We start from the raw sequence: 26,875 nt of genomic DNA on the forward strand, positions 1-26,875 counted from the left end.
CTGTTGCATCACTGGCTCACTTGATTTGTTCAAAATCTAATTCATTCAAGGAACGAAACACCGTGTTACTATGCACTGTTGCATAAAATGAATAGCACATTTGTGCTCGTGCATGTAGGCCTACTGGTATTCAGAAAAGTACATTGATTGTGCAATGAATATAAAAATTGGTATTAAAATATAAAAATTCAGCTCTCCTATGATCTCTCCATCCCTCACAATACAGCACAATAACATTATGTCAGTGGAATGTTTTTAAATTCTAATGAAGGAAAAATCATACCTTTTCTGTTGTCTTCTTTTTAAAAAAAATTCAAAAGTTGCGCTAGAACCATTTTGCGCTAAAAATTAAAAACTTGCTTCCATTTGTGCGCAGCTTGTTACAGAACCGAGTTCTTATTGGCCAATTGCAGTTATTTGTGAATTATCTTAAGTAGATAATTTTAACATTTCATTTGCATGATAAATTTTACATAATACACATTATTAATCCAAAGGGGATGGTAAGTGGGGATGGTGGTTTTACTGAGGGGATGCTTTTTGTCATTTTTTTCATCCACTGGGATGCCATCCCTCTGCATTCCCCCTCAGTTAGAGCCCTGCTCTTATCAGGATTAAATGCCCCAGTCATATGAAGTACATGACGGCCTCAACTAATCAGCCCCTTTAGACGCCTCATCATGGTTGGCCTGATGGCGTGGGCTGATCCGTATCTTCTTATAGGGCAGCAGAGACAGATGGGCCTCATGACTCTAAACAATAGGGCTCCAGTGGAGCGTGTGACATGTGATAAGAGCAGATATTATCAGCAGACACCCTGTTTCCCCAAAAGAGCGCTGCACGTCAGGTCTCTACACCGCCACACATTCGCATCGATTTGACCTTCAGGTGGGCCGAGCAAAGCTCCTGAGACCGCTAGAGGTGCTGCCATTCGTGTTGAGGAGCCGGCACTGCTTTGTGTTTCTTGATCTGTGTGCCAGTCTTTACAATGCTCATATAATTAGGACCAATACAAGTCTGTTCAAAACCCAGTGATCTGCAGATTCCTAACTCAAGCCACAGACCAGACAACACAGGCAGCAGCAGCCTGATAACAGCCACTCTCTCTCTCTCTCTCTCTCTCTCTCTCACACACACACACACACACACACACACACACTTGACTCGCAAAGCTACTGATAATACATACAAATATACTGTACACATTAATACAACAGCTTATCTTTAATTGAGCCAAATTCATTTTTTCACTACTTTTTGGTATTGGAATTATTTCACTGAGCTCACTGCAATGCATTCTGGGATCTCCTCCTCTGTGAATGAAACATGTGATGCTGTCAGTGCTGGGTAGTAGCCGTTACATGCGATCTGGATTACATAATCAGATTCCATAATTAGTGTATATTACATTTTAAAATGATCATAATCAGATTACAGTTTCTTTGTAGATTACACGATTAGATGTTATTTACAAAATTACAGTACATTTTTCATAATTTATTGATTGTCCCTACTTTCTATTTTTTTTCTCTTTTAAATTTTCCTTTCTGAAAATCCTACTCCATTTAGCTTGAATCTCTACAGTATTTTAAATTTCTCTAGCTTATTCCATCAGCTATTAAATTTCCATTTTCAATTTTCCATTAAAACTGAACACAATTCAGTCTGATTTTCACATTGGTCTAAAAATGACAGATGGGCTGAGTGAATATGCAGATTCACTCTCTGACAGTAGGTGGCACTTAGAAAAAGTCAAAAATAATGCGCTTGCTAAAAAAATTACTAAAACTTTAACTATTGAAAGTGAAAATATAACATAAAAACCGGTTTAAAATATAAATAAAATATATATTTCATTAAAACTAAAACAGCACTGCTGTTTCCATTTCCCTGGGGGTCAAATTAATAAATATATCAAACATATGCATGCATGAATTGTTCACAATAAGATCTATAACATTCATTTAGAAAATAGATGGGTGAATTTACATTTCATGCTTACTTTAAAACATCAAATCCTTTGTAAGAGCAGACAAAATCATGTGCTGCTCCTTAATAAGTGTGTTTGAAACAACAAGAACAACAAAAAGCTTAGTTTGGAGTTTCCAGACTAAATAATAACCTTCAATTAGTATTGTTGCATCTAATGAGAGTTTATTTTATTAAAAAATAATAATAATAATAATAATAATTCTATTTTATTCTTTTCATATAATGATGATCATGTTCTGAATTCCAGTCATTTATTTTATAAATCTCAAACCTTGTCCTCGTAACACTGGTGTTTCTGGCATCAGTCTGAGTTTCTGACCCAGAGCTCTGGTCACCTCAGTCAACATCTGGCCATCAGACACCAAACAGCTGCTTCACTCTCTCGTACCATATATCCCGTGTGGCAGCAGCAGTCACACAGACGCACATAAAACATCTCTTTTCCTCACATCACATCTCACTCTGGCCTCTCTGCTCCTGTTTGTGTGTTCTGCTTTACATGTCAATAAATGTGAAGTTAAAACATGCATTTTTAATAAATAAATAAATAATAAAAATAAGTACTGTAAATAAATATATATATTTTTAATGCTTAACAAAGAAGAACTATTCTGAGCACTTACCTTTTCTTACCCAATGTTGCTTCTGTAGTCAATTATTTTACATTTATTCATTTAGCAAATGTTTTTGAATAAATAACTGAAGAACATCACAAGCAATTTGTCATAAGAGTCAGCAATATTCATAGTACACAATGCCAAGACTTATAGATGCCAATGGATTCCCAGAGAATAAAACAGATAAGTAAAGCATGGAAGAAATGCAGAGAAGAAGAAAAATATTTTTGTTTTAAGAAATTAGTAAGTAAGTGCATGTCTTTGTTTATGGTTCTGGATTAGTTACAGAAAGTGCTTGCAAAGAAGGATCTTCAATTTATCTTGTTTTAAACACAACACTTATTTGCCAGTGGGGTAAGAAAAAGAAATCCACTCCAAACACATCCTCCTCTAACTTTATAATGTATCACTATCAGTAATTTTCAAGACCTTTCACCCAGTGCTGGGTAGTAACTAATTACATGTAATATAGATTACGTAATCAGATTCCAAAAATGTATTAGTTCGATTACATTTTAAAATACTTGTAATCAGACTACAGTTACTTTTTTATTGATTACAATCAACTTTGTGATTACATATTAATCACAAAATAGCAATTAATTGTTCATATTTTTTTATTAACCTAGATTCTTCTTTTTCATCTTTCAAATTTTCCTTTCTAAAGTAGCCGTCTGCTTTTATACACACTGAGAAAGTTTTGTGGACATTCACACAAAGACCAGTCACTAGTCAGGTGGATATAATTACACAGAAAACTGAGAGACCACACAGCGTTTGAACACTGGATTTACAGAAATCATTTTGTAATCAGAAATCAGTTTGAATAAGTGTTTTCTCAAATTTTCAAAATTGCATCAACTACTGATGAACACGTGTTATTATTGAATTTTAATTCAGTGGGTTATTTAACCATGTATTACTGTGTTTCTCTTTCAAACACATTCAAATTCTCAAATTCATGTTATTTCTTATTTACATTTAATACAGGGAATCAGCCGTACCTTTTTCACCTAATATAATTACTTGAAGTCCCCCTGAGATTTGAAGGTAATACAGTAAGTTAATAATTAAGTAACATTTGCATGTTCACGGTTCTCTATCATTGATTAATGGTCACATGACATGCAAACCAATAAAATACTTCATACTTTAGTAAATGTTTTATTTTTATTGTTGTTATTTTAAAATGATTTATTTTGAATTTACATTTTTAAGATTTAATTAATTATTAGCTCTTCATTAAACTCCCCTGCAGTTCCTTCACAAACCACTTCATGTTGTTAATAACAATGATGGGATATATTTTCTTTCTCTTTGTATTTTTTTATTTATTTTTTATTAAAGATTAAACTATTTAAATCAATGTGATAAACAAGCTAGGTCAAAAGTAATCAAAAAGGAGTCTGACTATATTTCCCAAAATGTGTAAAGTAATGAATTTACGTTACTAACTACAATTTTGGTCATGTAATCTGGAATCAGTAACAGACAACAATTTGTAAATAATCTACCCAGCAATGCTTTCAATTTATTAGATCTAGTGAGAAATTTACTGACAATCTACACAAAATCTGTATACTTGTGTAATCTTGAAAATGGAGAAACAATTCACAGACGCCACTCATAATGCTATAAACCAACCCTAGTGAGCTGCACATATAATCAAAGTGTTATGATGTCTCCCTGTGACCGCAGGCTTCTGGAGATGTAGATTTGCAAAGAGACTTCTTTAGACAATGTCCAGATCTATTTTCTGAAGATCTCAAACAGATTAGTGCATCTTTTTTATCCTCACACAGAGTGATGTGACTATCAAGGACTTTCATAAATTAGACGTAAACCATCTACTCCCAACCTCTCTGTCTTTCTATTTTCTATCGCTGTGGTCTGTCATCGAGCTCAGCACAACAAATGGTGCCAATGACACATAAAGTTTGCACCTTTCCAGAGAGGCGTCATTAAAGCAAACAGTGTGGAGTGAAATGCGCAGAAGCTCATGATGCACGTGCCAAACGCAGAGCGCTGGAACAGCTATAAATATCAGTTATCACACAAGCAGACTCTCTCAGAGAGACATGACACAGACGGCTGCACGGGTATCATCCCAGACAAATGGCTTCCATCAAACGGACGGCTCTTTATTTTCCTTGCACATCTGCTGGCAGGATAGAAAAGACAGCAACTTGCAGCAGAACAGATCGAGAGCGCCAAATGCGGCATATACATATACATATAGATAGATAGATAGATAGATAGATAGATAGATAGATAGATAGATAGATATACAGCATTTTGGAACAAAATCAAGTTCTAACACACCTGGAGTTCTCTAATCATTTGACTTCAGAATAGGGCTGCAACAAATGATTATTTTGATAATCCATTAATCTAATGATTATTAGAGAAATTAATCGACTTTTCACCAATTTCACTGATTAATCAGAAGACTTTGATCGATTATTCACCTTTTGCAATTTGTTAAAATATTTAGTTATACATATTCTATATATATTTATATGCATAAAGAGTAGCTTTATAGCAGAATTTTTTTTCATGTTTTTCATACTAGGGATGTCCCGATCAGGTTTTTTTTGTGGTCCCAATCTGATCAGAGTCATTGAGAACATTGAGTATCTGCCGATACAAAGTCCCGATCCAATACTTGTATTATAAAGTATAAAGTTATAAAGTTATTCAAATCAATTCAATAAAGAGATGTGCAGAGAGTTTCTTGGGGACAGGGGCACAAATGTGTGTGTGTGTGTGTGTATATATATATATATATATATATATATATATATATAGATTGGTAGACATTGTTACAGTGGTAGACATTGTAATGAAAATGGGACTACTGAAATAAACTTCTTGTTTTTTATATGTACAATAAGCTAAATAATTGCGACATAAGCGGAAAAAAGTGGAGACAAGTTTAGAAAGCATGCAGCTCGCTGTGTCAGAATGCAAGTCTGTCAGTCAAATCCAAAGAAGGATGCAACACATCATAACAATAACGTCTCAGACAGTCTGACAGCAGATAAAGGTAAATGATTAATAAATGACATTCGAGTGATTTGTTACTAAAGTGCACATGAAATACGCTAAAAACAGAAGCTCGAAGGTGTGTGTTAGGTGCTAGAACAGACCTCATTGGTTCTTGCGCATCACACATGCTCATTTGCATGTCTCCTTTTATTTTAGTAACGCCACCTACTGCACACCACTGGCATGACAGCTGATGTAAAATAAGTTGATACCGATCAGTAAAAAAAATGCTTAATAGGCCTCAATCCCAATCCTTGAGATCAGCTCAGGACATCCCTACTTCACAATGTATAGCTGCTTGCTTTAAAGCAGTCTATTGCATAAAGCGCTATATAAATAAATGTGACGTAACTTTACTCGAGTGTCGAATGCAGAGCTTGTGCATATACTGTATATCCACATCACTACAATCAGATGCTTTTAAACTGCTGTTTTCTCACCACTGTCAATTTTGTTGTGTTTATTTTATTAAAGTGCACAGCATATATTTACACATTCATCTAAATGTTGCTCTCAAAAGCATTGCGATGTTCACTAACAGTAAACTGCTGCTTGCGTATATCAAATTTCTCTTTACATCTAAGTGAAAAATGTAAAATAACTTTGCAGAGAGTATATTGGGGCCTTCACACAACAGCATTTTGTTTCATTAGTTTCATTTTCCCACACTCTACTGGTTGGGCTTCATTTTCACGTCTCATAAGCGTGTTGTCTTCTATTGAATTGTAATTCATTGAATCCAGTGTATTGTTTTGGAAGGCTAAATTACAGTTTTGCACTTCAATGCCACAATGGTCAAACCGCATTATTGCAGGCCCTTATATTAGGTAAAATGAGATGAAATGACTCTTCGACAACTTAAAAAATTATATATATATATATATATATATATATATATATATATATATGTTGTCGATTATGTTGACTAATTGTTTCAGCCTTACTTCAGAAGCATTTGTTTGACCAACCATGTGAGTTGTAAAAATTATGTAATTAATTGATTTTTTTTTTTTTTTTTTTTTTTTTTTAGTAAGTAAACATAACAGAAGACAGTAGGAAAACAAATGAGTTACACCAAAACCAGAGACAAACATATGGACAAACAATGTGTTACAATGTGTTATGGAGCAATACTCCCAAGCCTTCTAATACACGTGAGAAGAAAACGTTTGTATAAACAAATAATAATGGTTGCACTTTATTTTACAGTACGTGTATTTACATCTACTTTTAGTGTACTTACAGTGTATTTATCTAAGAAAGTTCTGGTAATACAAGGTAACTACATGGGGTAGGGTTAGGTTTTGGGGTAGGTTCAGGGTTAGTACCTAGTCATTACATAGTTGTTGTAATTACTAAAATAATTACATAGTATGTACATGAGGAACAGGACTGTAAAATAAAGTGCTACCATAATAATAATAATAACAGTAGTAGTAGTGGTAATAATAATAATAGTAATAATAATAATATATTATGCAGATCCAGTATGTAAACATTGCTATTATTGAAGATAATAAAAAGAAAATTATATGTAAAGAAAAAGGAGTGAGAAAGAAACATTTTTCCCAGTTTGAATATATGTAAAATTGAAATTATAGTTACTAATTCCAACCCCACAACCCTTTTCTCTTTTGTTACCATTGCTGTCTCCCCTGCCGACTTGAGAATATAGCTTATACTAAATAATAATAATAATAATAATAATAATAATAATAATAAATTCCCCTATCTTTAATGGGGGGGGGGGGGGGGTGAGGAGGGAAATAAAATAAAAAGAAAGATAGACAAGAAAATGAGAGAGAGGAAGAGGAAGAGGGGAAAAGAGAAATTTAGGGTTATTTAATTATTTCAAACTGATGATGGGAGAAGATAGCAAGATAAAGTGTGAACCCATTTCCTTCTCTTAGGTCTTAGGGAGGCCCCTTCTATGGCACTGGCGTATGATCTAGTCATGGGCTCTCCTTAATAGACCCTAGTACAGGATGTTCACGGTGCTCCTGAAGTCTGTGCCTCAGTCGGCTGACTTCTCAGAGCCTTGTTTGCCAGACCCAGTGGCAGTTCTTTGTACAAGTCTTTTGCTTTTCAAGTCAAAAAAACATTATTTCAAGCCAAAAGAGTAAGAGAGGGGAGGGGAACAAGGTAGGGGGAGATACTGAAAGAGAGAGAGAGAGAGAGAGAAAGAGAGAGAGAGAGAAAGAGAGAGAGAGAGAGAGAGGGGGGAATCGATAGAGAGAACAGTGAAAGAGCAAGGAAGGGGAAAAGGAACAAGAAATATATTTTTTTTTTCTTTAAATTAGCTAAAGATGAAATGGTAAATGAATAACATATAGGGAAAAAAAATTATAACAACTATGATAACATCAATGGCAACAATGGAGGTGTAGAAATTGAAACATGGTAACTTAATGTAAATTAAATGTTAATAAGGATAGAGAAAATAAAGGCTTAAATGATAGCATTCATTTACATATCTACACATTGAAAGGGAGAAAAAGAAAAGAAAAGAAAAGAAAAGAAAAGAAAAGAAAAGAAAAGAAAAGAAAAGAAAAGAAAAGAAAATACAAATTTTGAGAATAGAAGTAATCAACATAAGCCAACAGGATATAAACAACATAAGTTATGTAAAAGGACAGAAATTAATAAGGTAATTAACCCTCTGGGGTCTAGGGGGTTTTGGGGGCCTGGAGAAGTTTTGACATCCCCTGACTTTTGTGCTTTTTTCAGTTGCTGATAAACATATACATGGCTAAAGTCTAATAACACTGTAATCAGCACAAACTGGGCTACAATAATATGACTAACAAAAACAAAAGAAGATCTTCAAATCTTTACTATGAATCCCAGTGCATCACGTTTCAGATAGCAGTGCCACATGAAATTAAACTTATGTATTTGCATTCACACACTTGGACTGAGTGCACTGGAAAGCTATTACAGCTGTAAGAACCTGACTGTAATGGCTGTGATTTCTCCTCTGATCTGCCGTTCTTAACAGCGTTGTCACTTACAAGCCACAGAATAAAATAACTCTGGATTAGAGAGGAAGTCAGTCTGTCTCAGCGGGGATTCATGCTCCACAACATGAGGGTCTGTAAGCCCTCCTGTAAATCCAGCAGCGTCTCCCTCAGCTAGTGGGTGGCGTCTGCGTATCCCAGAATTCCTCTTTGAACTCCTCTCTATAGCACATACAGAAGCTACACTGATCAAATTAGAGACCTGCACTCCCGCTGGACCCGACGCAACACAGTGTGGCACGGGACAATACTTCATGGGTGAGTACGGATGGGAGAGAATAAAATGATTTGCGTGACTCCCAAAAAATAGAAATATCTTAACATAAAATATCTAAAAACAAATACATGTTATTCATCTACTACACAAAAGCAACAAGAACAACTAATATAAAATGAAAACGATAAGCATTGGCAGAGTTTCTATTTAGAGCATGTGTTTGCAGTGTTGAGCAATGTAGTCAGTCAACCTCTACCTGCATTTTTGCATCTCCTTAAATGTACCTATACATACAATTCACTGCAGTTTACAGCTGAAACAAACACTTGTGCCAGTAAAATGACTTTTAAAATAAGTATACAACTTTAACTGTAAGTATAAAACAACTTTTATTCCTTTTCAGAAAAATTATAATCATAGAGGCAGATTAGAGATTTAAAAAATGAGTTATTTTGTGCACAATATTTTGTCATGACCTCAAAACATTTTTACCACAGTGCATGATTTGTAATCTAATACATTTTGATGTTTGTGTCACATCACATCTGTACAGGTCCTGTGAAACACGAGCCACTATTAAAGATCTCAAAGACTTCTGGAAGCAAGTAGTGTTGTCATAACACGATTACTGTAGTACCAAGTCGATACTTAAATTTAAAAAATGTAACAATACCAGCTTTTCTGCAGTAACTCTAGTTACAGTAGCTTTTGCTATGGCACCAAAATTGATACCAAGAACCGTGAAATTTTACTGGTATTGGTACTGACTACTGAAATGTTGGTACTGTGACAACACTAGATGCAAGATAAAATAATGTGGTTGCTTCAGCAAATGCTTTATCTCAATTTGCTTTTGCTAACACTATCAGTTAAGTTTAAGCTAGGGTTTAGTGCAGGCAAGAATTAACCTTTTAGCACCACTCACCGGACATTTCATCCCCAAACTGCTGCGATACATTCAACTAGCAATTAGGAAAACCCCGTTTGAGAAACCCTGATGTAATATAATGTTTAATGCATGTTATGATGTTGATATAAAATATTAGAATATATCTTCATTCTCTTTGCTTTTTATGTCAATATGTTATTCTTAATGGTAAGTTTAAAATAAGTTAGATAAAAAAAAAAAGTAATCTAAAAAGTAGTTAGAATACTTAACCTAAAATGAGTCACTTAGAATGGTTCCTAACTACAATTTTCATCATGTAATCTGTAATCAGTTACAGACTACAATTTGTAACTAATCTACCCAGCACTGCACATTCATTCTGTTACTTCAGATGTGCCACTTGCTCTTGCTCAAATGAGGAAATATGAAGGGAAAAAACCCACATTATCCAGCTCAATCCCTCTATGGGACAAATATTTAAAATATTTATACTGCCATGAAAAATGACATGAATGAATCATGTGAGATAGCCTGTCCTGAAAATCTCCATATATTTCTGTCCCTGACTAAATAATATTGAGATACGATATCAATTATAGATGAACATAATTAAACGTCTGGTAATGAATGGAATGGGACCCGTCTGAATAAATCCTCCATGATGACCCAAGTGTGCTGAGAGCAGCTCTTCAGACATCAAGAAATCTGATGTGTCTAGCGCTCCAGCCACGAGTGCATGAGATTTATTTTGACACTCATCACTGTTATCCATGAGCATGAATTCAGTACAGTAGTTTGTTCTGCTAGTTAGAGGATGACGTCTGTGTGAAAACCACATGACTTCCACTGCTATGCTGAGGAGGGGTCTGTACATGCATGGCCGCATGGGACACAATAGAAATGGACTGCATGGGTTACAGAAGCTAATCCTCGACACATAATGCATTCACACATTCTTTTCTTTCCATATTATGAGTGTGTGAAATCTGAATCTGAGAACGCTGTTTTGTCAGGCATCTTGAATGTGATGTTGCTCTAAAATTCGGACTAATAAGATGCCTTCACCTGGATGCTTTTTGAAGACCTCACAGATGTTCTGCAGTTCTAAAATAAAAAAAAACAACAACCACTTAATAATTTCTAATGAAAAATAAACCTAGTCGTTTGTTTCATGGTTACTGGTAAGCCCATGTATTTCTTCTCGATCGTTAAATGGTCTGTTGAAGCCAGTCTGTCAGCAGTTTTCTGCAGCTGCGGCATCCTGCCGTGTTGTTTTATATTGCACTACAATCTATATTTACATTTATTCGTTAATTATTCAAATTATGAAGTACAGAGAAATAATCAAATGGAATCAAATCAAATTGTGACCACATTCCAGATTTTACGATGCACTGCATCATTTGATAATGAATTAATGTATAATTGTCGTCTTTGAAAATCCCAACATCTCTATTCATATACAAAACATTTCAACAAAAAAACAGTATTTGTTTGCATTTGCCTTACATGTGTTCCAAAAAAGCCACTGCATGGAGTTAAAATAACTGTATAATTGTCGTCTTTGCCCTGATGACATATCTAAATATTTAATATTTAAAAAGTATTACTTAAAATTTCAATCTCCTTCACTGACTCGTCTGTTAGACATGTAAATAAACATATGCACGTTTGATAAAAACATCTGTAAACATACAGACTATGACAGTGCATGAGCTCAAGATATTTTTTAATCTGATTGAGAAAATTGTCTGATTCAAGCATTTACATGCTTACTTTTTTGATGTGGATCAAATTATTTCAGTTCTACACCACCCCTTTTTAAACTGATCAACACTTAATTCAGATCAAATGATGAGATTAACTGGATCAGATCTATTGGATCTACATTTAAATCAAACAAATTGCCTATTTTTGATTCAAAACATCAGTTTTATCTGAATGATGGCAAGTTTGCATTGCTGTGCTTCAACTCTTCCATAGCATCTAATGAGGCTCATCCAGTTCACCGCAGGGACATTTTAAAGACAGTTTAGCTCTTGCATGTTTCATTAATTAAAGCCTGCGTAAACACAACAAATGTGCAGAGGGGAATCCAGCCCACTTCTCCGCTGTGAACAGACAGGGCGAATGTGCTAACGCTAGCATGCTAACTCTGCCATTGAAATATTTACAGACCCCTGGATTAATATTTGATTCGGCACTAAATTATTGTTATGCAGCCAAACCGTGAGAGTTCTGTGTGTGTGGGGGGGTCACAGAGGAGACATGGTTCCTTTGTGAACTGCCATTATGAATTCATGTCCCATCATCAGTGTTAATAAATTGCAATTAGAGAGATTTCCCCCATTACACACACACACACACACACACACACACACACACACACATACATAAGTTTTCAGAAGCTGCATCTGAATTGCAGCTTCTGAAAGCCTACTCTGCTCTGATTGGTCAGCTTCCCACATCTGGTTGTGATCGGCACAGAGAGGGTCATTGAGCAAGTTAGCGAGTGCTACCACTGACAGAGCACCTTTACCAAAAACAATAATATAGTGCTCCAATCTGTTCTTAAAATAATGACATAAAATACAAAAACACTTATGCAAGCGAATCGTCCCCACAGCTGAAGTTTAGCTGCTAAACTGTAAAAACTCAAAACAATAATGGTGGATATGTTAGCCGAGTGCCAACATGATGAAATGGTGAAACAGTACAGTGTGTAAACCAAAATATGGACATTTCAAATTCAAGTGTAGTACCTCAGACAGTACGTGATTTCAGTCGCTTATTCAACTAATCTGTTCAAATGGCTGATTCAATCAGAAACGAAGCAAGTGACTGTCTTTATGAATGACTCACTGAATCATTCACTCATTTGATTCATTCAAAACTGCAGATTCAGTCAGTAATGATCATTCTATATTAACTTCTTATTTTAACTTAATTTGCAATCATGCAGATATTTGGAAAAACAGCACTCATGCTTCTGTAATATTGCTAATCTATGTATGACGTAAATATACGACACAAAAACATATAGGGGCTGTTTTTTTGCCTTCATATCTTACATTTTAGGACATATAACTACATTCTCACTTGCTAAATATATTTAAATGATAAATTTTCAAGTTCAGTTTTTCCTTCCTTGTAGAATTTTCATTTTCATGTTTGGTGGCAATTTATGAACATGTCATTGTTGATAGGACATGAATATATGATATGGCTGAATCTGTTAACACAGAACTACTGTGACTTTTTGGACATGATAAAACCATGGTTCTGTACAGGATAGCACCATGATATTCTTTGATGTGCTTTGCAGCACCATGGTATAAAAATATGGTAAGTATGCAGTACCATATGGTAAGGGAGCTTAAAACTATTTGCTTAGGTTCTGATGAGGGAGCAAACAATCCTGAGACCAACCGAATACACACCACACAAGGAAAATGATTGAGAAACGTCTGCTTTCACTTCCTCCATCTATGTCCTTATCCAATGACACGACTAATTTATTCTGCTGACCCACTTCTGAAACTTTAACTGATGAGATGGGGGGAGACCCCCTCTCAGGGGTCCGTACGATCCTGCCCACTATTACACATGATATTTGCACAAACTGTCCCGCTTGTGTTTGAATATGAAGTACATTTTTAACAAAGGTATTTCCCAGGAGCCTCAAACGACAGATGAGTGTTTCTTCACTCTGATTTCCTCTCCTCTGCTTGCAGGGCTCGGCTAAAAACTCTGAGCTTTGAGATTCTCTACCTTATCAAAGTCTTTAAACATGAACGAGGGATATACTTCACCAAACAGATGATTTGTCATGGTTTCATCAAACATGCGGCTAGGAGAATTCTGGTTTGGATAGGAGATCATAAATAGAGGTGTTCTCCTTTCAAATAAGTTCATATAAAAAGCTGTCAAAAACACAACAATCCAATGTCAATAAAGGTCCAATTTTTATAGAACTTTTCTGTGCCTTCCCATGCAATGATGTGCGCCAGTGATCTCCAGGTACATGCTGGTTAAAACTGTCATTTCATGATATTTATGGATTTTCCATTTGGAAAAGATAGTTTTTTTTAAATGCTTTTCAACACTAAAACAGTGTCTTTATTGTTCAATGCCAGTTGTGCAATCTCAAGCAATTTGAAAAACAATAATAACATACAGTATGTTGGGATAAATTTCAGCAATCCCATAATGCAATGCATAATTTTTATCAACAACTTGTAGCTGTTTTATGACAATTTTGAGGATTTAAATGCAGTTTCATTCTGCTTCACACACTGAACACAATGGACAACTTATTCTGCCTAATAAAATGCTGAAAGTGGACATGCATAATGGTGCAGTCCTAAAGCAGCAAATGAAGATGCTGGTAATTGCCTGTCAAATACAGAAATGAACAAAGTGACACAATGAAAGGCAGGCTGTTCTTTTGTGCGTGCATCTGGACAATGCGTTCAGCTGCTCAATTTGCATATCTGAGAGGTGTTAGAAGACAGTCATGAAACCCTGTAATAACACAAATATATGCTGAATGCCTTCAGGGAGATATAATGAGGCTCAAGCCATATCGACATATAAGAAACAAGACAATAACAAGACAATAATCTTATTCCATTATTTCACTGTCAATGTGGTGCATCTCTGACATGCTGTCATCTGGACTCGTTCTCACTCAGGGTTGATAAACCAATATAAAGTATGTTTGGGAAAGAAAATATTCCTTCAGAGCAGTGGTTTGCAACCTCACCAACCACCAGTCTTAATTCACAAAATAACACTTATGTCAAGCGATCAATACTCACTATTAATTAGTTGATTTTTAGCATGCATATTACCAGCGTAATGGCTGTTTATTAGTACTACATTAATGCTGTATTCTTTATGATCTTATTTAAGATCCCGTAATCCACCAATTTTATTTAATCAATTCATTAATCAAATTTATTTAGTAATCAACACTCAAATAAAAAGGGAGTTGCCCAAACATTTAAACTTCACGAGGCAACTTTTAAAACGTTTTAATAACATAATAAAATAGAATAGAATAAAAACTTTTTTTTCCAATGTCAGATTTATCAAACTTTAGTGCATCACCAGTGCATATATATATATATATATATATATATATATATATATATATGTATATATATACACACCACACACACACACACACACCACCAACCAACACCAACAACTTTTTCATGAACTACACTGTATTATACCTAAAAGCGAGGAATGGCTCAATGCTGCTGCACTTTGTATTGATAACATGTCAGACCTGCACAGGCATTACACTCACTCTGTTTACTGAGTCATGTAACCCAACGTGACAGTCTCTGATTAATATTTCCACTGCCCCAGAGATATGCAAATACAGCATGTCCTCTGCAGAATGACACAGAGCTGCAAAGGACTTCAACAGATGAGAGTCACAGCCATGACTTACGCTCCCTGAGACCCACAGAAAGACCAAATGTGATTTAGAATTTCAGCTTATAGAACTAGCATCCTGTCAGTGAACAGAACATCTGAGTTCTGTATTAAGAGGCCAAGCATTGATTTAATCTGTTTCACTGCTTATTATTCATCTGGCATTCATTAAAACTTTCACATTAGATACACACATAGGGAAGAGTCTTTTAGGTCTTAATATATTTTTTGTTTGTTTGTTTGTTGTTGTTATTTTTTTTTTCTCTTTTCTTTTTTTGGGGGGGGGGGTAAATAGCACATTATTCAAAGAATGTTATCAAAATCAGCCGATATAGGCTTAAAACAGTGGTTCTCACCCTTTTTTAAGGCAGCGCCCCCTTACCCTTATAGTTTAAAATACACATTCAGAACAGAGTCCTGTTGTAACAAAGGGTACTGGAAATACACAATAACACAAAACTATTATAGTGTACTAAGAATCATTAAGTGGAACAAGAACAGTTAAATGCCTTTAGATTCTCACCTTGACTCACAAGCGCAACTTCGGCCATCATAATTCAACATTATGATTAGTTTCTGATGGCTTGCTGATTTTGGTTTCTGAATTTTATGGACTGCGAGCCGTGAAAACTTTATTGGACCCAAGGATAATATAATTACACACCTCTGGAGAGTTATTCTCCAGTAATCTGACAGTGACGTATGACTGATACTGCACAGTAATATCTGTTGCCCTGAATGTTGAAGACCTTCGGTGGCTGTTTCTGGAATAAACCCAAAGCCTGTGTAGATGATTTCAAGGCCATATAACTCAAAAAGATATCCTCACATAAGACGCAAACACAGATGTTGTGTTTCATTCATTCAAAACCAAAATTTTGTTTTTAGAGTGTATGTGCAATGTAGTTTATGTGCCTAAAAGTACTAAGAATCATTAAGAGGATCAAAAACAGGTAAATTATGCTTTTTTCACTTTCACTTTTTCAACTTTAGTTAGTGTGTATTTATGCAAGATTACAAAGCTGAAAGTCTATTCTCTTCAACAGAAAACACTTTTCAAGGACTGCAGCACTCATTCGGACTATACACACTTCTTCCAGGTATTATGATGTCACAATGTCATTCATTTAAATTATCGCCCAAGGAATATGCAAAAAAGGGGGCAAGGCCTGGTTGAGCTGCGCTAGAGACCAAAAAATCCTTCCCACTCTAAAACATCCTGTAAAATCTGTGCTTGCAAAGGTTCAGCGTGATCCTCTTGTTCATAAACATTCTCAGGTCTACAGATCCTGCAAATCAAGACTTCGTAAAAGAGCATAAAAGGGCCCCTTTAAGATTATCATCTCTACTTACAAGCTCATAAACTATTTTAGCTTGTGATACTTCTCATTTCCGTTTAGTTTAACTTAGTAAAACTACTAAACTACTAAAACTAAATAAACTAAACCTTATATATATATAATTCCTAAAATGTGTTTCTTATTACAAAGCACAAAGCTCTTTGTGATTATTGGATGGGAAGTGCTCTACAAACAATGGCTTGAACTATACGGGTGATTCATAGAATAAAAGACAATCTGCGTTAACTGCGTGATTTTCTTCTGTTAACCTGCGTTGTGTTATTATCGTGTTAACTTCAACAGCCCTAAATATCGTTAGCTAATTGTGAAGATGGTTGGTGCTATCTGCTCTACATTTACAACATTATTTGATGCGGATATAGAAGGCTGCTGTTGTAGTTAGTGCATTATTACATCACATTGCCGTTTCGTTATGTTGTAATGTGGATGTGATTGGTTTATTAGTTCAGGGCTGGGATCTAAGACTAACAAGACCATGCCTCCGTTTTCCTGAACTCTCAATCCATTACGCTCCGCCGTGACCCAGATGCATAAGCGAGGTGCTGCGCCTTATCGAATTCCCTTTCAATTAGTGCAGAATCAAAGCAGCCTTAATGGGCTTTGCCTCATGATATCATTTAATTCACAGCAATAACAAATCTCTCGTTGTGATTTCAATCACTCGAAGCCAAATGAATCCTGACGGTTCAGCTGCTCAATGCGGGAGATTTGATTGTGCATTGTGTCTGCCGCAAAAGCGCAAGCTTTCTCCTGTCTTTCTTCTTGAGTGACCTTTTCGGCATGCTGCCTGCGGCAAGTTATTTATTTATGATTGTGTGGAAGCCAAAAGGCTATTAGCCTGCCCTGTTATCGTTTGGTCATCCGCTCAAGTGGCTGGGTGGTTGGGTATATGCGTGGCGTTCAGAAACCGGGGCAGTCTGATTAATGTCAGCCTTTGGAAGAGAGATGCACAGACATGACAACAAAGAGGCCTCTCTGGAAGGCATTGAAAGTGAGATAATGTGCCGCTATACATAGACGTGTGCACATGAGAAGGTAACATGACGGCAGCCGCAGAAAGAAAAATCAAACATGCCACTGCGTGTTTTGTTAAGTTTAGTCCGAAGACTGTGAATAATTAGTCCCTAAGCGGAAATCAACACATCATTTGCATATTTCTGACACACTGGAGACACTGTCTGTCTGCTCCACAAATGATGGGAAACTTTTTCTCCAACTGATTGTTGTTAAGCTTTGATCTGCTATGCTAAGCCAGGTGTAAATCCGTAAAAGTAAGAGATCCTTTGCAAATATAGTTCAAATCTGTATCAACATACTAAAACATTACAAGCAGTTCCTCCTTTAACATTGCCGTTTCTAAAATTGTACGCTGAAGGGATAAATTACTCTTAAATGAATTTTGGCTTTATTTAATCATTTATTTATTTAGTGTTGGTGTGACAAATTCCTCCAAAAAAGACCATCATCATGTGAAAAAGAAGTACGCTTTTGCATACTTAAAAAAAGGGGGTTGGGAAAGAGAGAACTTATTGTGGAAATAATACACTTTAAAAGATTGAATAAAATTAAACCAAATTAAATGTGTGTGTGTATGTGTGTGTGTGTAGCCAAATGCCAAATGTACTGACAAGCATTTATAGTGTGTGTATTATATATATATATATATATATATACACACACACACACTTAGATTTTAAGTAAACTACATGTGTATATTCAGTATATTTATGCACATATATTTTCACAAGAGTTGTAACTCTCTTGTATTTGAATGTGTTAATTTGCTAGCTACAACGGGTCTCAGACAATCATTTCATTCCAATACAATGGCCACAAAGATGTACAAAGGTTATTTTTGATTTGACAAGGTCAAAGCATGCTCTGTAATCAATACAGAAATCATAATTGCTGCACAACACTACAACCAGAGACACATAAGTGATGTGTGGAGCAGCGCTGGTCTGTTTGAGACTCACAACATCCATTAATACCTACATTCAACCTGAATTCCCAAGTGTATCACCCTGTGATCTCTAATTAGATCCCTGAGATCCCTCAAGTATCCGTTGGCTTTCATTAGCCATCTCATGCACGGTGCCACTCACATTTGGGCTGCTGATATTAAGACAAACGTAAAGAAGCTGATGGATTCATAAGGCTAAAGCAGCAGTTTCCAAAACCAGAATGCATGAAAAAACATCATCAAAAATATACAAGTTTGGACTTACTTTGCTTGACCTTATTTTCAGCACCTCCAAACCGCTGCAAAAGAAAAGGGGAAAAAATATTAAGGAATAATCCATAAATTTGGGAACAGCCCCATCTGACTGCCAAACAAATCTAACTATTTCACTTGTTAAAGCTTACAGGTTTACATGTAGTACTCCAGAAAATATGAAATTAAAATATACAGTACAGACCACTTTTTGTATGTGTATGTTTTATGTTTGATTATGCCACATACATTACATCAATCAATCATACAATCAATCAATATATATATATATATTTATTAATTTTTTTTCACAAGTTGAAATGCATTTGGTTGTGGATAGTAAGACATGTTTACAACATTTACCAAGTTCATAAACAAATTTTGCATGCATTTGTAACTAATTGTGAGACAGTTTCATCCCACTGATACCAAAACTGGCAAATAAAAAGGTAAGTACTGAAACCGATGCAGGTGTTGGGTTGGTGCGTCCCTAAATTCGACTTTAGGATATTAAAGGGATAGTTCACCCAAAAATGAAAATTTGATGTTTATCTGCTTACTCCCAGGGCATCCAATATGTAGACCAACATCTTTCATCAGTAGAGCACAAACCATCCACTTCATCCAATTCTCATCCACTTATATTATAAGACTGATAGACTGCAACAGTTTAAGCTAAAAATATTGGTTTGTGTTCTACTGAAGAAACAAAGTCACATACATCTTGGATGCCCTGGGGGTAAGCAGATAAACATCAAATTTTCATTTTTGGGTGAACTATCCCTTTAAGTGCGAGCGCAACATCCTCCATGCTGACCATCTTGATCAGAGATCAGAGCCCCGATCTCCTCCAGACTCAGAGTCCTGCCTTCTCTCTCACATCACCATCACTCATGAATCTCTACAGATGCTGCAACACTTTAGTTTCCCTGAGGCTGATCTTCAGCAGCAGTGGAATGTAGATCCTCTTCTCCAGTTAGATCCTCATTACCATTTTAGAGGGTTCTTTGTTCTCTAGAACAGCCCTTCTTTTTGCACCAGTGTTTCTGATAACACTGTAGGACTTGCTTCATGCTCATTTGATGTGCTTTTTGCAGATCTTATCAATAAAATCAGGCTGTTTCAAAGATAAGCCACACCAGTTCAGTTTGCACATTAAGCTTAGCAACTATAGGAATATCAGTCTATGATACTATCATAATTGTTTTAACAATGTGCGAGCTGACATTATTGAGCATGTCATTCGATTTAAAATAAAAAAAACTAAAAAAAAAAAAACTAAAACTAAAACAGTAGGTTGGTTTCAACAGTGTTTTTCTGACTTAATGAATGTGTAAATAACTTTTTTTTATATTATTATTGTAAATTCTACACAACAAGACAGGGAACATCCAACAACATAAGGCACATCCACCATGAATGATAAAAATAATCAACGTGTGTAAATAACATTCACTGCTCAAAAAGTTCCTCCTAAATTTAGCGGACCATCAGCATGACTGCATATATACAGTATGTGTTTCCAAAACTATATTAAACTTTGTGCATACAATATAGCAGTGTTCTCATGAGGTCACAGACAGAAACAATGCTTAATGCTAAAATAATAAAAGATAAGTATTGCACAGACTAAAAGGTTCACTTCTGCTACTGTTTTTACAATATTTAGAAATGTGTTGCTGTTCAGCCGAAACCTATATTGTGCTAATAATCTGGCATACTGTCGGGTTTATTCAGTTTCCCTTGTGCAATAAAGAATTCTGGCTGCATGTTGTGTTGCACTTGCCGCTTGATGTAAAATGTGGGTTCTGACTTAAAAGCAATTGAAAAGCACTGCTTTATACATCACTGCAACATACAAACTTGTAAACTAGGTTAAAAACTTATGAAGTGGTTACAAATATGTCCACTGGATGTCAGCAGCATAAATCCATCCATATTTCATACCTTAATAACCTTACTAATAAAAAGTGGGTGTGTTCGTGGGGTTAGTACACTAGAAGGCTGAGAGACTGACATGGTGCTGGGTTCAAGCTAAGGGCTTTTAACAGCATACGCTCCACTGAACAAACAGCAGCACTTACAGATCTCTGTTTATTTTCATACTGTGAGTCTGTGTTCTGTACAGGAATGTTTTAAATAAGTCTTTCTCGTAAAACTTAATGTCTGTAAATGTAGAAGCTAATTTAATAGAAATGGTGTAACTTAGTGTAGTGATTTTCCTCTTCACCACCTGAATTTCATAAATACAATTGCATCATCCAGAGGTCCCTAGATACAAATTAGATTTTGGTGAAAACAAAAATACATAAGTGCTCACTTTTTAGTTTGGAGATAATTCTTATTATTAACTAACTATTAATTACAACCTTTGCCTCAAATTCCTAATTTGCTGCTTATTACTAGTTAGTAAAGTGTTTTTTTAAGTTTTGGTATGGTGTGGACCATGTGATCTAAAATATGATCATGCAGAATAAGACATTAATTTTATGCCTTATAAGTACTAATAAACAGCCAATATTCTAGTAATATGCAAGACAATAAGGAACTAGTGAGAATTGGTCCCTAAACTAAAGTGTTACTCTTTGTTGCATTATATGCCAAAGTTTGCATGTCTATATTAAAGACATCTTAATATCCTTTTAGATTTTGGTTCTTAACAAACTTTTCTTTCAGTATTAACATTTTTAAGACCGAATATGGTTCAATTCCAGAGATATTGGGATATAAATATGGCTCCAAGAGTAATATGTTAAATTTTAAACACTTCAAAAACTAATTGTTGGTCGCTTTGCATTCATCTAATACTTCAGCTGATTTTCTTTTAAAGATGAATGTCTGAAGAACAAATTATGTTGACACTAGAAAGGTATCTTGTTTCACTCTATCAAAAACATATGCCATAAATATAATTTTTCCAAAGTTTGCATGCCTGTAACTCAAGAAGTATTATAGATATCTCAATATGATTTCACATTCTTAATATCAACAAATGTTTCTTTTAGTACGTCCTTTTTTATGGCCCTATATGGTTTGGTTCCAGAGGTATGGTGATCTCAATGCTGTTCAATGTCAAATTGTTTTTTTTGTTGTTGTTTTTTTTTGAGAAAAATTAAAATTTTAGATTTTATGTTACAATTTTAATAAACTGCTGTTAAACTGTATATGTTTCATGATTTAAATTAATACGACCTGCTTGTTGTCTACTGGTTTCTTGTTAAAAAACGAATTTGGGAAAAAAATAAAACAGCAAGTGTGCAAACGAGTCTGCAACCTCTCTAACTGGCCTGTTTATCTCACTGAATCTAGCAGAAAAACAGCATGTGATTACTCTAGATTGAAACTAAACAGCAGTTGAACTATAACACATATCGATCCTGAATTGCTGCGCTGGTGTTTAGCTATGCCTCTTGTCTTCGTCTTACAGCACTGAGAAGTCATTAGCGATTAAAGTCCCAGCAGGCCTCACAATGAGTTTGACGCCCAGTGTTCAGTGTGTGCTTGAAGACAGTGATTTACTCTTCAAGATCTCATCTGGGACAAACAATTCCTACCACCACATCTACATTAGACATGACATTTGAAGACTGAAGATGCTCATTAAGGACTTTATTAGCCCTTCAAAGATGCTGAAAATTGCTGTCGAGCATTAAACTTCCAGCATCATTTGGTGAAACATCAATGCTGTTTGTCCTGGAAGCATGTCTGGTTTTGGTTGGTGATTAATGGACTACTTGCACAACTACTCCCGCATTCTACTTAATACGGTTCAGGCATTTTTGTCCATTCAGGGAGTTACAAGGAAGAACACAAGACAGATTATTACCACATGTTAGAACTATCCATTGATTAAAACAATGAATTATGTTCTCTGCATTAAGATGAATTATGCTAAACCTGCCAAAATGTGCCTGTAAATATATTTTCCTTTCCAAATGTGCATTCTGAATCATTTAAGCCAGGCAGCAGTTTGACCACTGAACAAGTCCAGCACAAATACATTTTGTTACAGATATGAATTAAATTATGCAAAATGACAGATTGGAGAGATGCTTTTCTCTGTTGCAGATGCCATGGGTTCCACAAGCTATTTTTTCAATGACTTTCAAAAAGTGATGGGGACTAAACTGTGGTTTGGCAAAAGTGGTGCCCGTCCCGCAGTTGACTTTGGGCTGGGCAGTATGTCAAGTTTGTACAATATATCAATATATTTTTATAAATTATATGGAATAAGGTAAGACCATTTATATCAGTATACAGTAGTTTTACAAGCAGTGTTCTAAACATGAGACATGCTTTATATCAAGAGCTTTAAAGAAGATGTAGTTAACATATGTAGTTTAAAGCGGCTCTGACAGACTCATGTGCTGCTGACAGACAGGATACTTGTGCTGCTTAATGTGTAACTTAGAGATGTGCTGTTTTCCTCTGTGCATAACTTACATTTCACAGGTATATCCTCCATCTGTAAATGTTAGATAGTCGTGAAAATATTTATATTTTGCTGTCAGGAGTGAGTCAGAGAGTCTCTGTTAAACTTCACAGACTTCAGTGAACGAGCGCCAATGGAGCGCAATAATTCTGACTAAAATATACATTGTGATAAAATATTTGTGGTTGGACGATTAATGTGCCATATGTAGAATTTTAAACCTACAAGTAAGTGTATTTTTATGACAGCAGTAACTGTAAGGTGACTTGTCACGGTTATGTTCAGTTCAGTTCTGCTTTGTTTAGTTCCTGTTGTGCCTGTCTGAGTTCTTGTCAGTTTATATGGTTACCTATTAGTTAATAATTCTGTTCACCTGCTGTTCATTTAATCATTAGTTCCCTAGTTTATACTCCCTGTGTCTTTCAGTTCTTTGTCCGATCTGGTCTGTGTTTCAGCGTTTGTGTCCTTCTGTATTCTTGGTTGACATAATAAATTCTGTTTGGATTTCATATTTCCTCATTCCAATTCCAATTCCTCAATTGTATTACTTGTATTAGTTGTAATGGGGTAATCAAAATATAATGCAATTAGTTTGTGCTTTTGTTTTTAATTTAATCTTTAGTTTAGTGTATTTAACTTCTGCTTAAAAAGTTTTCCAATGTCACAATGTTGGAATGTAATGTAATTTTAAACTTTTTTTTTTTTTTGCACATAATATACACTCACTGGCAACTTTATTAGGTACACTAACAGGTTCAATTGTTTGGTAACACAAATTGCTAATCAGCCAATCACATGGCAGCAACTCAATGCATTTAGATAACTAGATGTGGTGAGGACGACTTGCCGAAGTTCAAACCGAGCATCAGAATGGGGAAGAAAGGGGATTTAATTGGTTAAATGGTTGTTGGTGCCAGACGAGCTGGTCTGAGTATTTCAAAAACTGCTGATCTACTGGAATTTTCACACACAACCATCTCTAGGGTTCACAGAGAATGGTCCGAAAAAGAGAAAATATCCAGTGAGCGGCAGCTGTGTGGACAAAAATGTCTTGTTGATGTCAGAGGTCAGAGGAGAATGGGCAGACTGGTTAGAGATGATAGAAAGGCAACAGTAACTCAAATAACCACTCGTTACAACCAAGATATGCAGAATACCATCTCTGAACACACAACACGTCGAACCCTGAAGCTGATGGGCTACAGCAGAAGACCACACTGGGTGCCGCTCCTGTCAGCTAAGAACAGGAAACAGAGGCTACAATTCACACAGACTCACCAAAATTGGACAGTAGAAGATTGGAAAAACATTGCCTGGTCTGATGAGTCTGGATTTCTGCTGAGACATTCAGATGGTAGAGTCAGAATTTGGCGTAAAGAACATGAAAGCATGGATTCATCCTGCCTTGTCTCAACGGTTCAGGCTGGTGGTGGTGGTGTAATGGTGCAGGAGATATTTTCTTGGCACACTTTGGGCCCCTTAGTACCAACTGAGCATCGTTTAAACGTCACAGTCTACCTGAGTTTTGTTGCTGACCATGTCCATCCCTTTATGACTACAGTGTACCCATCTTCTGATGGCTACTTCCAGCAGGATAATGCACTATGTTACAAAGATCAAATCATCTCAGACTGGTTTCTTGAACATGACAATGAGTTCACTATACTCAAATAACCTCCACAGTCACCAGATCTCAATCTAATAGAGCAGATTTGTGATGTGGTGGAACGGGAGATTCGCATCATGGATGTGCAGCCGACAAATCTGCAGCAACTGTGTGATGCTATCATGTCAATATGGACCGAAATCTCTGAGGAATGTTTCCAACACCTTGTTGAATCTATGCCACGAAGAATTAAGTCAATTCAGAACTCAAAACAAAACCAACCCAACACTACCAATACCAACTTGTACATACCTAATAAAGTGGCAAGTGAGTTTATATCACAGTCTAGATTCATTATATTTTTTTCATTGCCTTTAATATGAACATTCAATTCAGTTACAAGATATTTACAGAACTTTTCCAATTAAAAAGTAATATTTTATATGACTTATTAAATATGAAATTATTTCAAATGGATTTCTCATATAGTTTAGATAAAGTACAGGTTTAAGCACCGACCACATCCAATATTATCTGATTACAGATACAGAAACCAAGAAAATGGACATTGTAACAGATACAGATCTAGGCTTCATGACACACTTTTAGCTGTGAGTCTGCTGAAGCCGATGTAAACCGGCTTGGAGTTGCTTACTTTGGTTAAGTCTAAACCTACTCTGAAACTCTGAATTTCTTCAACTAGCTTTGTGCAAAAGGCTTCAGAAAAATATTTAGAAAACACTACAAATGTGAATGTGGGCTAGACAAGACCCTCGAGGAAAGATTATCAGGAACTTAAACTTCAGTGTGTTCCTCAAACAAAGCTTCATATAATTTCAAAAGACTTTAAATGAAAATATAATCCCAGAACACAAACAAAAGAAAATTAAATGTACTATTACCTGAAGTCCCTCTTGAACCTCCTTTACTGTAGTTCTGGTTCCAGCACTGGCTCGGACTCCATAAGCCAGCCATAGGGAAGATCCGAGCAGGACGGACAAAGCCCAAATGCCCAACCAGCCCATCAGCATCAGCCTGTCAAGAGAAGAACGTGTACATGATGAGCATCATATACCAGCCCTCAAACACACAGAACACATCAACACTAGCTCATTCAGCAGTATAATTACAAAAACTCTTCACACTCCCAATACATCTGCTACTGCAGCATGTCCAATAGAAATGCACATTAATATATTAACGGCAAAAGCATCTCAGTTACCCATTGCTTTAAATGAGAAACCTTTAAAGGAATAATTTACCCATTTGCTGAAAATGTCTTCACCCTCAGGTCACCCAAGATGTAGATAAGTTTGTTTGAAATGTAGCATTGCATCACTTGCTCAGTAATGGATGCTATGCACTGAATCTAGTTTTGATGGCAAAAATGTGGACATGCTTGTGTTTATCTGTAAATATACATTATACATCAGTATACAGCTTGCTTTATCTGTAAAGAAAGATGTATACTGATTATGCGTGTAATTATTTGCATGAATCTGTAAAAGTAGAAATATATGTATGTATATATAAATATACCAAAATATCAGAATCACTGCGCTCATAAAAATGCAATTAGGCCTACTTGTCTCACATCTAGAAAATATTTTGCTTTACCTTGAATCAATAGAGCAGGGTCAGAAATTAACTTTCCCATTAAGGGGCAATATTTGTCTCCTGGAATTGATTTCCAGGTTTTTTTTTTTTTTTTTTTTTTTTTTTTTTTTTTGGAAGAGCAATTTTAATAATTATCTTATTGAATGTATCACTGCAAATGGAGAACAGAATCTGCATCTGACATGGCATTTATGTTTATTGCTGCTCATGTACAGTATTATAATGTAAACAGCCTATAATAAAAAAAATGGTGAAACTGCAATATCATGACAAAATCATTATTCTTCGATATTATAATAATGATTATTGATGGGTCTTCATCGACTGTGCATTCACTTGGTTCTCAAAACAATGTACTGTTGGTAACATTTTCTAAACCAGTTACTGCTTTGGTCTGTTCACCTAATATATGAATA

General features: G+C 35.5%; 1 protein-coding gene across 1 annotated transcript in view; it reads right to left on the reverse strand.

Moving 5' to 3' along the window:
* fstl4 (follistatin-like 4) overlaps window positions 1–26,875 on the reverse strand; it is a 161,499-nt gene that overhangs the window by 129,139 nt on the left and 5,485 nt on the right. Inside the window, exons 2-3 of the mRNA XM_042711302.1 lie at window positions 25,745–25,877; window positions 18,818–18,851 (exon numbers count right to left, since the gene is read on the reverse strand). Coding sequence (XP_042567236.1) covers window positions 18,818–18,851; window positions 25,745–25,873 — 163 coding nt within the window. The 5' untranslated portion in view covers window positions 25,874–25,877. The remainder of the gene's footprint in view (window positions 1–18,817; window positions 18,852–25,744; window positions 25,878–26,875) is intronic.

This window comes from Cyprinus carpio, chromosome A21, assembly GCF_018340385.1.
Source record: "Cyprinus carpio isolate SPL01 chromosome A21, ASM1834038v1, whole genome shotgun sequence".
NCBI lineage: Eukaryota > Metazoa > Chordata > Actinopteri > Cypriniformes > Cyprinidae > Cyprinus > Cyprinus carpio.